Here is a 12,859-nt window from a genome sequence, read left to right as displayed (position 1 = left end):
GGTTTCCTTTCATTGTAAACAAACCGTTCCTTACGCGTATACAGTCAAATTTAAAAATTCATGGCGGTTTTTTATTGCAAATGAACAATAACAGTAGTAGGTGATTGGTATTTATCTATTGTGAATTTAGGCTATTGAAATAAGTAGTTACTATTCGTGAGCATTTGAACAAAGAGAGGCGGAATTGTATTCATTATAAAGGGTCTCTGTTAACTGTACGATTGAATTGAATTGAAGGATGGAAGAGATAACTTTTTCGGAAGAAGTCCATAATCCCTGGCAAAGTGTTGAAGCCAGTACGTTGGAAATGTGGGATCAACAAAAAAACGCTACTGATGCTGAAGAGGTTGTCTTTGATGATATTCCTGATGAAACTTTGATCCATCAAATGAAAACGCATCAGGAAAAACGGTTCGGGGCAAGCTACCGAAAATCTACCATTGACGAAGTTGACGTAAAAATTGAGAATTGCAGCATTTCGCCAAAGAAAAATGGTTTTGTTGAAGGAAGAACAAAAGGAAAATCAATGAATGATCCAGTATCTTTGGATTCTAAGGTTAATGCAGATGCATATCAACACAAAGTACCGCATCGTCCTAATAGTATGGGCAAAGAAGAACAAGGTAGTCATTGGCGTTCTCTTCCTTCTATTCCTACCTTTGAAGAACTCTCATCTGCATCTGTTGATTTGCCAGAAAACGATGTATTTGGTAGATATAAAGACTTCGATCATTATCTAAGTGTACATTATACCTTGCTTCGAGAAGATGCTATTTCTCCTCTTCGAGAAAGTGTTTTAAGATACAAGAAGGATCCAACTTCCATCTCCTCTCCTTCATTTGCTGTTTACGATCACGTTCGCGTTGTTGGACACATAATTGCTACTGGTTCAGTTGTCTCCAAACTCTCATTTTCTGTTAGAGCTCAAAAACGGATACCTTGGGCCACGAGTCGACGTTTAATTTCAGGAAGTATTGTTCTTTTAAGTGAAGATAACTTTGAGCATTTTCGTGTGGGAACGGTTTGCGCTCGTCCCTTAAGCGGTTTAAAAAAATATCCTCATGAAGTTGATGTTTTTTTCAATGACTTAAATCTCTCATTGGATTCAAGGAAGGAATTCGTAATGATTGAAGCTACTTCCGGCTATTGGGAAGCTTACAAGCATGTATTATCAAGTCTTCAAAAGTTGTCTGTGCACCATTTCCCTATGAAGGATTATTTTGTTAGCTGTAAGCGCAATTCTGAAATTGCCAGGTATGTCCAACATAATCCCTTGATGCGAATCAACTCCATTTTAGGGAGCTCTCAGCCGCCAATTGACATCCTGGAACCTTTTCCTTCTTATGATGATTATTTATTAGACAAGTCTCAGTTAAAAGCATTTCAATCCATGCTCACAAAAAAATTGGCACTTGTTCAAGGTCCTCCTGGAACAGGAAAGACATTTGTTGCTTTGAAGGCGATTCAGATTCTTTTAGAAAATTCAAATTCGAATGTGCTTCCCATTTTAGTTGCTTGTCAAACCAATCACGCTGTTGATCAAATTCTCCTTCAGCTCCTCCACGAAGGTGCTTCAGTTGTACGACTTGGTTCTCGTACTCAAGTTCCTGAAATTAAAGCTGTATCTGTTTTTGAAAGGATTAAGTCTACAAGAAATACATTCCGGGTAACATATAATGATATTCGAAAAAAAAAAGGGCGGCTCATGAAACAAATGCTGAACATTATGTCGAACTTTTCTGGTGAATTCGTAAAACTTACATATTTACACAGTCGAGGAATCATTACCACGGCTCAACTCCAATCATTGGTAGAAAACTCCGGTTGGGTAAACGCTGCTGTTGAAAGCGATGAGGCAACAGAAGAAGAACAGATCGAGTGTTGGTTAGGTGAAACGAAACTGGATTTAATAACGCCCACAGAGATTGTTGATGGTTATGAAGAAGAATTACAGATTGAGGCTGAACAATTAGAAGAATTGGAACAAGAAGCAAAGGAAGATCCTGCTTTCGAGGATGACGAGTTGCATGGCATCTTTAGAGATTTCAAGCGGAAGTATGATTTTTGTGAAAGCATTAAGCTTCATTTGAAAGAGCTGAAAAGTTTTCTAGCTACAGAAAACATTTGGGATATTCCAGAATTTAGTAGAGGCATAGTTTATAAGCATTGGCTTCAATTAGCTTATGAAGATGCGGAATTCCGGTTGAAACGTTTGCATAACCTTTATCGAAAAGCAGATGAAGAAAGAATAAATTGTACCGACAAGCGTGTCGCTGCTCTCCTTCGTGGAGCCAATGTTATTGGAATGACTACAACGGGTTTAAATAAGTATCGAAGTATATTGGAAAACATTCGTCCAAAAATTTGCTTTATTGAAGAAGCCGCCAATATTCTTGAAGGTCCAATTGTACCTGCTGTTTTTCCGTCTTTAGAACAGTTGATCTTAATCGGGGACCATAAACAATTGCGTCCGAGCTGCTCTACATTTGCGCTTGCCAAAGCACCCTTTAATCTATCTGTTTCAATGTTTGAGCGTCTGGTAGAAAACAATATGGTATGCGATATGTTAAGCGTACAAAGACGTAAGTTTGTGTGTAACAGCGAAGGTTTGAAACTAACTTAACAGGTATGCATCCTCAAATTCGTAAATTAATAGATTCAGTCTATATTGGATTATCTGATCATATTATAGCAAAGGGCAGGTCTGCGGTTCCAGGAATGGGACAATTACGAAGATTTTTTTTTACTCATGCTGGCGTTGAAGAAACGGATTTTGCTTCTAAATTTAATGTATTTGAAGCAGAAATGCTAGTTCAGTTTGCTTCTTATTTAATTAATCATGGCGTGAATCCACTTCAGATAACTTGCTTGACATTTTATGCCGCACAGAAAAAGGTTATAGACGATTTGTTAGCAAGACATTTACCAATTAACAAAGAAAACATCCGGGTTGCCACTGTTGACGGCTATCAAGGCGAAGAAAATGATGTGATTCTTCTTTCTTTAGTTCGTAACCATGATCAACAAACAGTGGGTTTTTTGGTTTCGAGTTATCGGGTTTGTGTCGCTCTTTCGCGTGCCAGACGTAAGGAAGAATTCTGTTCTTTTTCTTCAATTAACAATTGATTTAGGAGGATTATATATATTTGGAAATGCTGAAATGGTAGCAACTGCAAATCCCCTTTGGTGGGACGTGATTAATACCTTAACCCAGGATGAGGAACTTCCAGGACTAGGAGACTATCTTCCTTTGGAACCAAAAATCGAAAAGGAAGCAGTGTATATCAATGGTACGTGAAAGAGGATTTATGGTTTCAATTACTAATGTTTTCTAGATCCGAATGACCTGTTGGAACTTAACATGAAGTTAAAGAACATAAACGTTTACTGATACCATCAAACTAGTAGTTATAATATAAAAATCAGGCAGTCGAAAGACGAAAAGCTGAAGCTAGTATTATGCCAAATGTGGGATTTTGAGGTTGAAAAGTATACTAACGACTTGTGCTTACGCCGAGTTCTAAACTTCAAATTGAGTTAATGCTATATCGAAAAAAAAATGAAAAAAAAAAAAGAAAAGATACTTAATAACAGTGAACTCGAACGACAGAAGATTACAAACGATGAAATGAATTTCCTAAACTAATAATAAATAATTTTTTAAACATGTTTGGTTATGAGGGACGAGTTTTAGAAGGATTAGATTTAGACGAAGTATGGAGGACGAAAAAGAGAATGATGGAAATCAGAAGGGCTATGCAGGCCTTTATATAGTAGGACGAATTAAGAAGTTCCCAAACGTTGGAAATCGGGTAATAATTTTTAGCTTGTTGCGAGGGTTTAGACCTTTTAGGTTCCGGAACTGCTTTTTTGGAAGAAGAAGGAAGAGTTGTTGAGGACGGAAGTGAAGTTTCCGGTCCCACATGAAGCTCGACGAGTTGAGATGAAACATCCTACAAGGAGTCATTAGAAACTGTATATAAAATAAAGTGACATACCTCTTTCTTGACGTTTTGGATGGATGCAATACAATTTTGGATATTTGAGAAAGTCGATTCTAGTAGGGAGTCTGAATATGCAAAATGAGACCGAGTTTTCTGGAATGCTGCGACAAATGAATCATCAGAAAGATGTTCAGGAGTCGCGGATCGAGATAAACTATAGGACAATGTAACAGACTGAGGTAAGAGGCTGGAACTTTTCGTGCGTTAGCATTTGAAAGACAATACAACATACTCTGCAGAAAAATCAGAAGATATATCTTCGACACTTGTGGAATACAAAGGAAAACTCGATGAAATCGACTGTCTCTCAAGCGATGTTACGGGCACATTAATAAACGCCTCTACAAGATCGCAAGCATCATGTTTTGAAAGCTGCTGATTTGGGTCATTTTTCACAAATTCATAGGCTAGTTTTTTTATTTCCTTTTTCATCCATGGATTTACATGGAACATGTCGTTGTAATGAATGTCTAACAGGGTAATCAGTTCGGGGACAGAAATCTTTTCGAAAAGCAGTTAGATATAATGGAATATCAACATGGAGACTACAAACCTTTTCATGTGAGAGCTTTAATATTTGATCAAACATTTTTCCGTGTTCCATTTTTTGAGAATTCAACATCTGTTTTTAAAGGCCGCGATTTGAAATGAATGCTGGGAGAAAACAAGGCGGGATGAGACAGCTATCCTCTGGTTGTTATATTTTGTTTAGAAAAAAAAAGGATGCTTTAGCAAAATATCAATATCAAGAAGAAAAAAGTTCAAAGGAAACGCTTGCACGATACAGTCACTGCGAAAGTCAGAGTTACAAAAATTTCTAGTATTTCATTCTAAACAGAAATTTCAAAAGGATTTTTAAAACAAAAAACACACAAAAAAGGCTATTTGAATGGAAAGAGTTGTCTTTGTAGTGTTTACTTGGTTATGTAGCAGTGACTTGAACGAGAGGACATTGTTACCAGGAAATCATTGTAAGAGTAAGTAATAAACAAAAGAAAACAGTCGATGGAAGTGGAAATTGAAATGATAAATAAGTATAAATGATCAAGAAAAGTTCAACATGCAGCGTGAAGGTGGAATGTCTTCATTGTCTGTAGCGAGTTCTTCATTCTCATTTCCTCTCAAGAAAAGCCCAAAACTCACGGTGTTCACCGTCTTTTTTCTTTCTCTGAGTATTCAATTCAAAAACCAGAAAAGCGAACATGAACGTTTGGGTCAATACTACAGCAATTTTTGTTGATGAAGCTTAAGAAAATGTTGTTTCACGATAAGACGATCCCGAACAAAAAACAAAAGAGCCTTTTGTGGAGTTCATTCAAATTTGAAAATAAAAAGAATGGTTTTCACTTAATTATCGATTTTGTAATGGCTGCTAAAGATTTCTTTTCTTCACGTTGTTTCATAGAACCTTTTGAAGGAAAAGCCTTTTTCAAAATTGCGAACGAGAACAAGATGGCATAGGGAAAATAACATACAATGAAAACTTTTCTCAATTGTTATAAAACGATGGTAGGCCTCTATTTTTCTTAGGAAAAGATAATCGCATTGAGAAATGGGAAACAGATCAAAATTCAACGGATTGTTTTTTTTGGAAAAATAACTTCCATTCCTATTTCATTCTTTTATAAATCGAAGGAAAAGACATTGAAGAAACACTACATGCTTTTCTTTGTTTTAGCCATTACTTAAGCTGGAATTGGAATCATGTCATATAGACTTGCTATAAAATATATGTTTTGAGTCCTCTGGGAAATTACACAGAACTTTCACGAGCTACCTAAAATCTTAAAATAAAATAGTAGCTGCTGAGTTGACATTTTTGATGCTTCATTTTTTCATTTTTTAGTTGTTTCACTCAAAGTTATATCTTTAATTGAGAAAAACTTGGAAAAATTAAGTCGAGCAAGTAATATGCTTCGATACTTACGATCTGTTCAAAAGGCCTTGCCCCTTGCCTCAAATGCCCTTTGCTCTACACCTATTAAGCAGTCGCTTTCCAACCGCTCTCTGGCGAGTATAATTCTTGTTCGAAGTTATAACAAGGGTCCATCCAACAGTTTGCATCATGAAACGAGGGACTCTTTAATGACAAGGGCCTTTAGCTCAAATGCTATCCCTTCACTAAAAGAGGTCCCAAAACAACAGATCGGTGCTGTGCTTCACAATCACGGCGGCCCTGAGCAAATTCAATTTAAAGAAATCCCCGTTCCTGAGCCCCAGTCAGACGAAGTTCTTGTGAATATTAAATACTCAGGTGTATGTCATACAGATCTGCATGCTCTTCAGGGAGACTGGCCCTTGAGTGTCAAAATGCCTCTTGTAGGTGGACACGAAGGCGCTGGCATTGTAGTTAAAACTGGATCGGCCGTTCATAACGTCAAAGTAGGTGACCGTGTGGGAATTAAGTGGATGAATGGCACTTGTGGTCAATGTGAATACTGCCTTTCATCTCGCGAAAGCATCTGTCCTGACATCAGCTTATCTGGCTACTCAGTAGACGGAACATTTCAATCCTATGCAATCGGAAATGCCGCCCATGTTACGCCTATTCCTCAAAATGTCCCTCTTGAAGTGGCTGCTCCCATTATGTGTGCTGGAGTTACGGTGTATCGAGCTTTGAAAGAAGCAGGCGTCAATCCTGGCGGCTGGGTTGCCCTTCCTGGTGCAGGAGGCGGTCTGGGTCATCTTGCAGTACAGTATGCTAGAGCCATGAGCATGAGAGTCCTTGCTATTGATACCGGTAGCGATAAGGAAGAACTTTGTAAGTCTCTTGGGGCTGACGCATTTGTTGACTTTCAAAAGGAGTCGGATCTCATTGGTAAAGTAAAGGACCTTACAAACGGAGGCCCTCATGGTGTTCTTGTGCTTTCCACGAGTGCCAAATCTTATCAACAAGCTACTCAATTTGCTCGCCCAGGATCGACCATCGTCACCGTATCCATGCCGGCTGATGCCCAGCTAAACGCAGACATTTTTTGGTTGACTGTGAAAATGCTCAAAATCTGTGGCTCTCATGTTGGTAATCGTCTAGATTCCATTGAAGCCCTTGAGTACGTGTCTCGAGGACTTGTCAAACCTCATTACAAGGTCCAGCCTTTCTCTACGCTTCCTGGGATTTACAAACAAATGTCCCAAGGAGCTATCGCTGGACGGATTGTTTTGAAGATTTAAAAAAAAAAAAAATAACATTAAGTTTGTTTACTTATGAGCCTTTTCATATGCTATTTGATGATCATATTTTTTTATATAAATCTTTAATTAGCGAGCAAGGACCAAGAGAGCATCTTTGTTTACCTTTAATACTTCTTGGTATATTCCTTTTCGATATGAATTACCAGGTATTCTGTCGAATCATATAGCATTAGGGCAATTAAGTCTCAAAGTTTTTTTTACTAATATATTAAAGACTACCACCCTTCTTCGTTAGGAAGTGTCAATTGGTAAAAGTAATGGCTGGATGGAGACCGTTTCAGGCGGCAGGTAATTTGAAAAAATAAACAAAGATAAAGACTCAAACTACCCATAATGAAAGAACGTATTTTATTCGATGAAACCATTGATTTGAGCATACAAGTTAACTATACTTAGCAGAAGAAGAAGAGAATACTATTTCTCTTTTTTGCAAGTTATTAAAAGATTGATTTTAATTCTATAATTTCTTGGCGTTTTATTAAAAAAAGAAGATTGATTTCGCATAGTTTTTGTTTATTCTGTTGTTTCCCTATAACGACTACTGAACAAAAAAATATTTAGTCCCTATTAGAACAGGTGCGAGACCATTATTTATGAACCCGTATGAAACAGATTTATACAAAGTAACTCCCATTCCTGGAAAAGGAATGGGTATGGTTGCGAAAATTGACATTCCTGCAGGGACAAGGATATATTCAGAAACACCCTTGATTCGAACAAAAAGCGATGCAAAGGAGATAGAAGAAGCCCTTTCATCGAAAACAAAAGAGGAACAAGAGGCTTTTCATAATCTATTCAATGCGCATCCTGATACCATGGGTCCGTTCTTGGGACCCTTTTATTCCAATGCTCTTACGATTGATGAAAGTAAAGGTGGAATGTTTCTTTTGGGTTCGAGGATGAATCATGATTGCAGTCCAAATGTAAAACATACGTGGAATCCAGTTTTGGATCAGGTTACCGTTCACTCAGTTCGTGATATCCATGGTGGAGAAGAAATTTTGACTACCTACATCGATTTACATAAAAGTCGGGATAAACGGAGAAAGGTGTTATTGGAACACTTTGGATTCCCCTGTAGCTGTAGTGCATGTTCAGTAAAGGAGAAAAAGGAAGCTAAGATAAGTGATATTCGAAGAAAGCAACTAGCATATTATGATCGTACAATTGCGAAAATGTGCATTATGAATCCTAGAGGTGCGCTTCGTGTTTTACGACACAGAATCTTGATTGCTCATCAAGAAAACCTTTTTGGGCGGATGGATGTTATTTCATACCTCGATGCTTTTCGAACATGCGTGGTATACGGCGACTTTAAAAGAGCCTCCATATTTGCTGAAAGAGGTCTTGAAGCTCTCGTGCTTTGCGAAGGTGTAGATTCGTCTCGGTACGAGTCCATTGCAAAATATGTGAAACAACCGGAGCTACATTCTTTGGCGGAAGGTGTACGGCCCATGTCACTTGTTCCCGTAGACGACTTTCAAGATCCGGAAGACTCACTATGGGGTTGTGAAATGGAACAGGACGTCTATAGTGATAGTGACTAGACCTTCTTTTGATATCTTAATTGGTGCATATTATTAGGCACTGGATTTTTTTTGGAAAAAATAGGAGCATTTAATTTTACGTGTGAAGAAAGCTTTTATTGGTTTTATTATTTTGGTGGAAATGCTTAATGGAAATGAATTTGGTGTATCACCTTTGAGGATTAAAATAGCGTTGTAAAAAGTTATAATAGCGAAGAATGTTTAGTCAATGTTTTAAAAAAATAGTTTACTTCCTTTAAGCCAAAGCAAAACAATCGATCAATCAATCGCTTCTCTTACAAAAGCTTTTGTTTATTATCATTAAACTATAGAAAACTGCATTTTGATGTAACGTCCATTTCACAATTAAGCAAGAATACATCCTGTAAATGGATAGGAAAAAGTTGCTTCGGCCGGGAATCGAACCCGGGTCGCTTCGATGGCAACGAAGCATTATACCACTAAACCACCAAAGCAGCTATCAACAGATGATCGTAAATAAACTATGAGAATGAAGGTCGCTTTATGATTTTATGAAACTTGTTACTTGCCTTTTGACTCAAAGCTGCGTAAGCGATGCGAAATTTTCCATTGAAGCCAACTTCTTTTCCCTCAATTTCTGCCAATTGGACTGCTTTTGATTGGAATACGAGCTCTTTCAATAAGGTGGTAGAATTACTTTAAGTTTTATTGCTATTTCTCTCGAAACTTGCATTTCGTTGCAGTTTGTGAGCATTTGTGAAATATTTACGTCAAATACGGATTGAACGTCTTCATTTGACGGTTTTTTACTAATTGATCTTTTTATTTATTTCAAAAAATGTCTGGAAAAGAATCAAGAGGCTTACAAGATCCTCCTGCGTACAACCAAGCTAATGTTGACAAGGTTGATCTCGAGAGTGGACGTCCTTTGAATAAACCGAATGTAATAAAGAAACCTCCCAACCCGACTTCTCATAAAATCAGTGAGAGAAGAAAGTCGGGAATGGCAGAATCGGGCTATTTCGATGCTTTCTCAACCGAGTACAGCAATAGATTTATGGAGCTAAGAAATTATTATTTACCACGAAATGTAGTCGTTAAATGCTTTCCCCTATATATACTTGCGAATTTTTTTATGGTACTAGTGGGTATTTTTGTAGTATATTTTGTTTTTTTTTACTCTTGGGTTTCGAGTGATTCTTTTTTTTCCGTTGTTCTCATCCCATCCTTCATCTTGATGGTTTTATTGTGCTGTAAGTTGAGTATTTGGGATTTCCCATTCAATAGCTCGAACGTGCATTTTAACAAGAAATAGGTAATCCTCGGTTTTACGTTTATGGAGTAGGACTTTTTTCTATATTGGTGATTATCGGCGTGTATTTTATATCAAGTATTGCCTTGGGGCTGTTTTGTACCATTATAGGACTCATTCCCGCCATCGGTAGGTTCGTCAGGAACTTTTTTAAGTACTTAGAATATTGTAACGTTCAAGACGTTCAGGAATCGTTTGGATTCTATGCTGGAGCCTTCGTCAGGAAACTTTTTAGCAGTGGCTCAAACTTTGCTTATATCATCATCGCATCCATCTGCGGTTTGTTGTTTGACCTTTTTATCGAATTCTGTAGTCTGGAAGTCGAACGCTTAAATGAAAACACTAATTTGCCTGGGCTTTCCAGATATCAAATAAGGGATGATGTACTATTACCACGATCAACGACTATGAATGAAGCAATAGAGCTTCAGAACAACTCTACTACACAAAGTTAGTTTTTCGTTTGTTTTGTCTCTTTTTGAATTTTTGTTTTATGCCGATAAAGACTGGAAGTATTTTTGAATTTTCGTCAAGGAAATCTATTTTATTGTGGGTTGAGCGAAAAGAGAACGAATCACAAGCACTTACTTCTATGCTTTTGTTTAACGTTCTTGCATTTAATTATAAGTGGATTTGACTACGAAATCATCCTTGTATCAATATGAATTGGAGATGACGAAGAAAAGTGGACAATAAAAAGGCATGCATATAATCCGCGCATTGAAAGGAACCGTAATCTGAGAATCGTTGGCATCATTCTAGATCCTTATACGCAGGCGTATATTATTTATTATTACCATTATTCTTAATTGCAATTGAATACGATCGTTTTATTTGTATTCATTGAACTTGTAATTAGTCTTTTGTCACTTGTAAAGGAACAACTTGCAAAGATTCTATCGAGAAAACGATTACGGGAAATAGTCAACGTATAAAAAAATAAAAAGAGCAGCAAAAAAGTAGAGGAGCCTACGGCACTCGGGATTCCCATGTTGTCTCCAACCATAGTATGAACGAGACCTTCAGACGTTTTCACTTAACTGCAGTGATCGGACGGGAACTGGTGTTTTCACCTAGGTATGGCCGTAGACTCTGAAACTTGAAAAGATGATGTATTTTTATTTTTTATTTTGTTTATCGAATGTAGTTCACCACTGGTTGTTTGGAAGATATGTTTTCCTAGAATGCATTTTGAGTAACGGTCTCTTCAGAAAGTAACGTGCTACTCAAATGTTGAAGTAACATATGTATACCGATACCTAGGAATAAGTAGTAAACGAAATAGCGAAAGGCACCAAAAGAAAGCTTATTTGGTTTGATGATAACTTCACCTCAGCAAAACTCTTGCCTTTGCCATTGCCATTGTATTTTTCGTCTCTCAGAGCTGTAATGAAATGTTTTATTTGATTTTGTAGCGGACTTAAATTAAGTTGCTTTTACTTTAAACTTTTGTGCGCTCCTTGCTCTTTTACTATCAAATTTCGATAGTTTTCGCAGCTCGCTTCTGAATCTTGTAAATGGCAATTGATGGTGTGTTTTGATTCTTCATATTAAAACGATAAACAATGAACGAAAAAGAAAAAGAAAAGCTGCTAGGACTTGCCAAAGCAGCCGAATCTTCCTGTCGAGTTTCTCCTGTGAGTTCTGACAGTGATTTACCGCAGTACAGCGAGCTCCCATACTCACATCTGGATAATTTGGAAAAAGGTTGCTTATGTTTACATCCAAATCTCGTTCCTGAAAACAAGAGCGACGAATTGTCAAACGACGCTTCTGCTGCAAAATGTTTAGACTACTATGGTGCGTTTTTTGGTAGTGTTAAGAGCGGATTCTTGTATATTTCTAGCCCAGCGGCATTTGCGAGAATTCCACCTGCTGCAAAAAGAACGACAAATGAAGGACTTCGAGTTTTTTGGTGTTATTTATTCTCACTGATACTTGATTTTTCATTTTCATATTACGTTCTCTTTCCTTTTTTAAAGAATAATATGTTGAAAGATACTTCCATAAAGGTTCAGTATAGTGTGGCAGCTATTCTTATCGTCTTGGCCTTTTGGTTCTCTCTAAACTTGGTTTCAGGTATGTCAGTAGACGGATGATACTTGTTGAAAGTTGTGCTAATTAATAATGAATAGTTTTATTGGATTCGTTATTTTTTCTGTTGGGTTGGGTTGCCTATGTTATAGGCTACGAAATGACATTTGAAGGAACCGAGTCGACGGGAGAAAATCAACTTCCAATTCATGCAATACCTCTTGAGAATCTAGAGGAGCTAAATAATCCTAATAGTCTTAGAGATGAGGAACCATCTTCTGAACGTTTCGAACAGTTTGTAAGACGACAACATCACCAATCTAGGGATACGGAAAGCGGTAAAAATCTGCAAAGCAGCAGCTAATTCTTTCTCCCCTTAATTTTTTATACATTTTGTAGATTTACACTTTCCGGGTTCTCTGCTCTAAGGAAAGGTTTCTTGTTTCTCCCTTTCTCTTCTCTGCTTGCATATTAGGTTTTCTTGTCTTTTTCAAAAGTGTTGCTTATGTTTTGTTCTCTTTCTTTCTGCATATTTGGCCATGAAGTGCACTGACGTTTTACCATCGTACATACTGTGTTAGTCTTGCTCTCTTTCCGTTGAACTTGCCATTTTTTTATTCGCATTTGCAGTTGCATTTGAATCTGTGTAACATTATTAATTTTCGTGTTAGGTTATATGTTTAGCTTTCTTTTTATTCTAATTGGCTAATGAAGTATTGATGAACGTTCAAGTTTATAGCTTGCTGTTACGTGAATCAGCATAGCAGAAAGAATGCCTTACCTTACCTGGAAGAGAATCAACCTTCCGA

At 37.3% G+C, this 12,859-nt stretch overlaps 6 protein-coding genes and 2 non-coding genes across 8 annotated transcripts; 5 read left to right on the top strand and 3 right to left on the bottom strand.

Moving 5' to 3' along the window:
* Positions 1-157: 157 nt before the first annotated feature.
* On the top strand, positions 158-4,778 carry SPOG_02386 (helicase Required for RNAi-mediated heterochromatin assembly Hrr1). The gene is made up of 4 exons (XM_013168327.1): positions 158-2,582; positions 2,627-3,085; positions 3,132-3,290; positions 3,336-4,778. The coding sequence occupies exons 1-4, from the start codon at positions 239-241 to the stop codon at positions 3,389-3,391; spliced, it is 3,018 nt and encodes a 1,005-aa protein (XP_013023781.1). The 5' UTR covers positions 158-238; the 3' UTR covers positions 3,392-4,778.
* Positions 3,610-6,226, bottom strand: SPOG_02385 (uncharacterized protein). The gene is made up of 4 exons (XM_013168326.1): positions 4,558-6,226; positions 4,237-4,505; positions 3,999-4,197; positions 3,610-3,953 (listed from the first exon to the last, which is right to left on the bottom strand). Exons 1-4 carry the CDS (start codon positions 4,624-4,626, stop codon positions 3,675-3,677), a joined length of 816 nt encoding a protein of 271 aa, XP_013023780.1. The 5' UTR covers positions 4,627-6,226; the 3' UTR covers positions 3,610-3,674.
* SPOG_02384 (alcohol dehydrogenase Adh1) lies at positions 5,916-7,175 on the top strand (the record flags this gene model as incomplete). Its single annotated transcript, XM_013168325.1, has 2 exons — positions 5,916-6,260; positions 6,291-7,175. 2 exons carry the CDS (start codon positions 5,916-5,918, stop codon positions 7,173-7,175), a joined length of 1,230 nt encoding a protein of 409 aa, XP_013023779.1.
* Positions 7,176-7,420: 245 nt separating this feature from the next.
* On the top strand, positions 7,421-8,939 carry SPOG_02383 (histone lysine methyltransferase Set5). Its single transcript, XM_013168324.1, has one exon. The coding sequence runs from the start codon at positions 7,790-7,792 to the stop codon at positions 8,741-8,743; it is 954 nt and encodes a 317-aa protein (XP_013023778.1). The 5' UTR covers positions 7,421-7,789; the 3' UTR covers positions 8,744-8,939.
* Positions 8,940-9,127: 188 nt separating this feature from the next.
* On the bottom strand, positions 9,128-9,198 carry SPOG_16268. The gene has a single exon. It is a non-coding gene; the product is annotated as a tRNA-Gly (tRNA).
* Positions 9,199-9,323: 125 nt separating this feature from the next.
* Positions 9,324-10,943, top strand: SPOG_02382 (uncharacterized protein). Its single transcript, XM_013168323.1, has 2 exons — positions 9,324-9,957; positions 10,020-10,943. The coding sequence occupies exons 1-2, from the start codon at positions 9,543-9,545 to the stop codon at positions 10,469-10,471; spliced, it is 867 nt and encodes a 288-aa protein (XP_013023777.1). The 5' UTR covers positions 9,324-9,542; the 3' UTR covers positions 10,472-10,943.
* A 39-nt stretch (positions 10,944-10,982) lies between these two features.
* SPOG_16267 lies at positions 10,983-11,103 on the bottom strand. Its single transcript, XR_001203099.1, has one exon. It is a non-coding gene; the product is annotated as a 5S ribosomal RNA (ribosomal RNA).
* A 478-nt stretch (positions 11,104-11,581) lies between these two features.
* On the top strand, positions 11,582-12,779 carry SPOG_05031 (uncharacterized protein; the record flags this gene model as incomplete). Its single annotated transcript, XM_013168683.1, has 2 exons — positions 11,582-12,095; positions 12,152-12,779. 2 exons carry the CDS (start codon positions 11,582-11,584, stop codon positions 12,412-12,414), a joined length of 777 nt encoding a protein of 258 aa, XP_013024137.1. The 3' UTR covers positions 12,415-12,779.
* Positions 12,780-12,859: the final 80 nt, after the last annotated feature.

The sequence above is a fragment of the Schizosaccharomyces cryophilus genome (assembly GCF_000004155.1).
Source record: "Schizosaccharomyces cryophilus OY26 unplaced genomic scaffold supercont4.4, whole genome shotgun sequence".
Lineage (NCBI taxonomy): Eukaryota > Fungi > Ascomycota > Schizosaccharomycetes > Schizosaccharomycetales > Schizosaccharomycetaceae > Schizosaccharomyces > Schizosaccharomyces cryophilus.
This window is presented reverse-complemented; position numbering and strand designations above follow the sequence as displayed.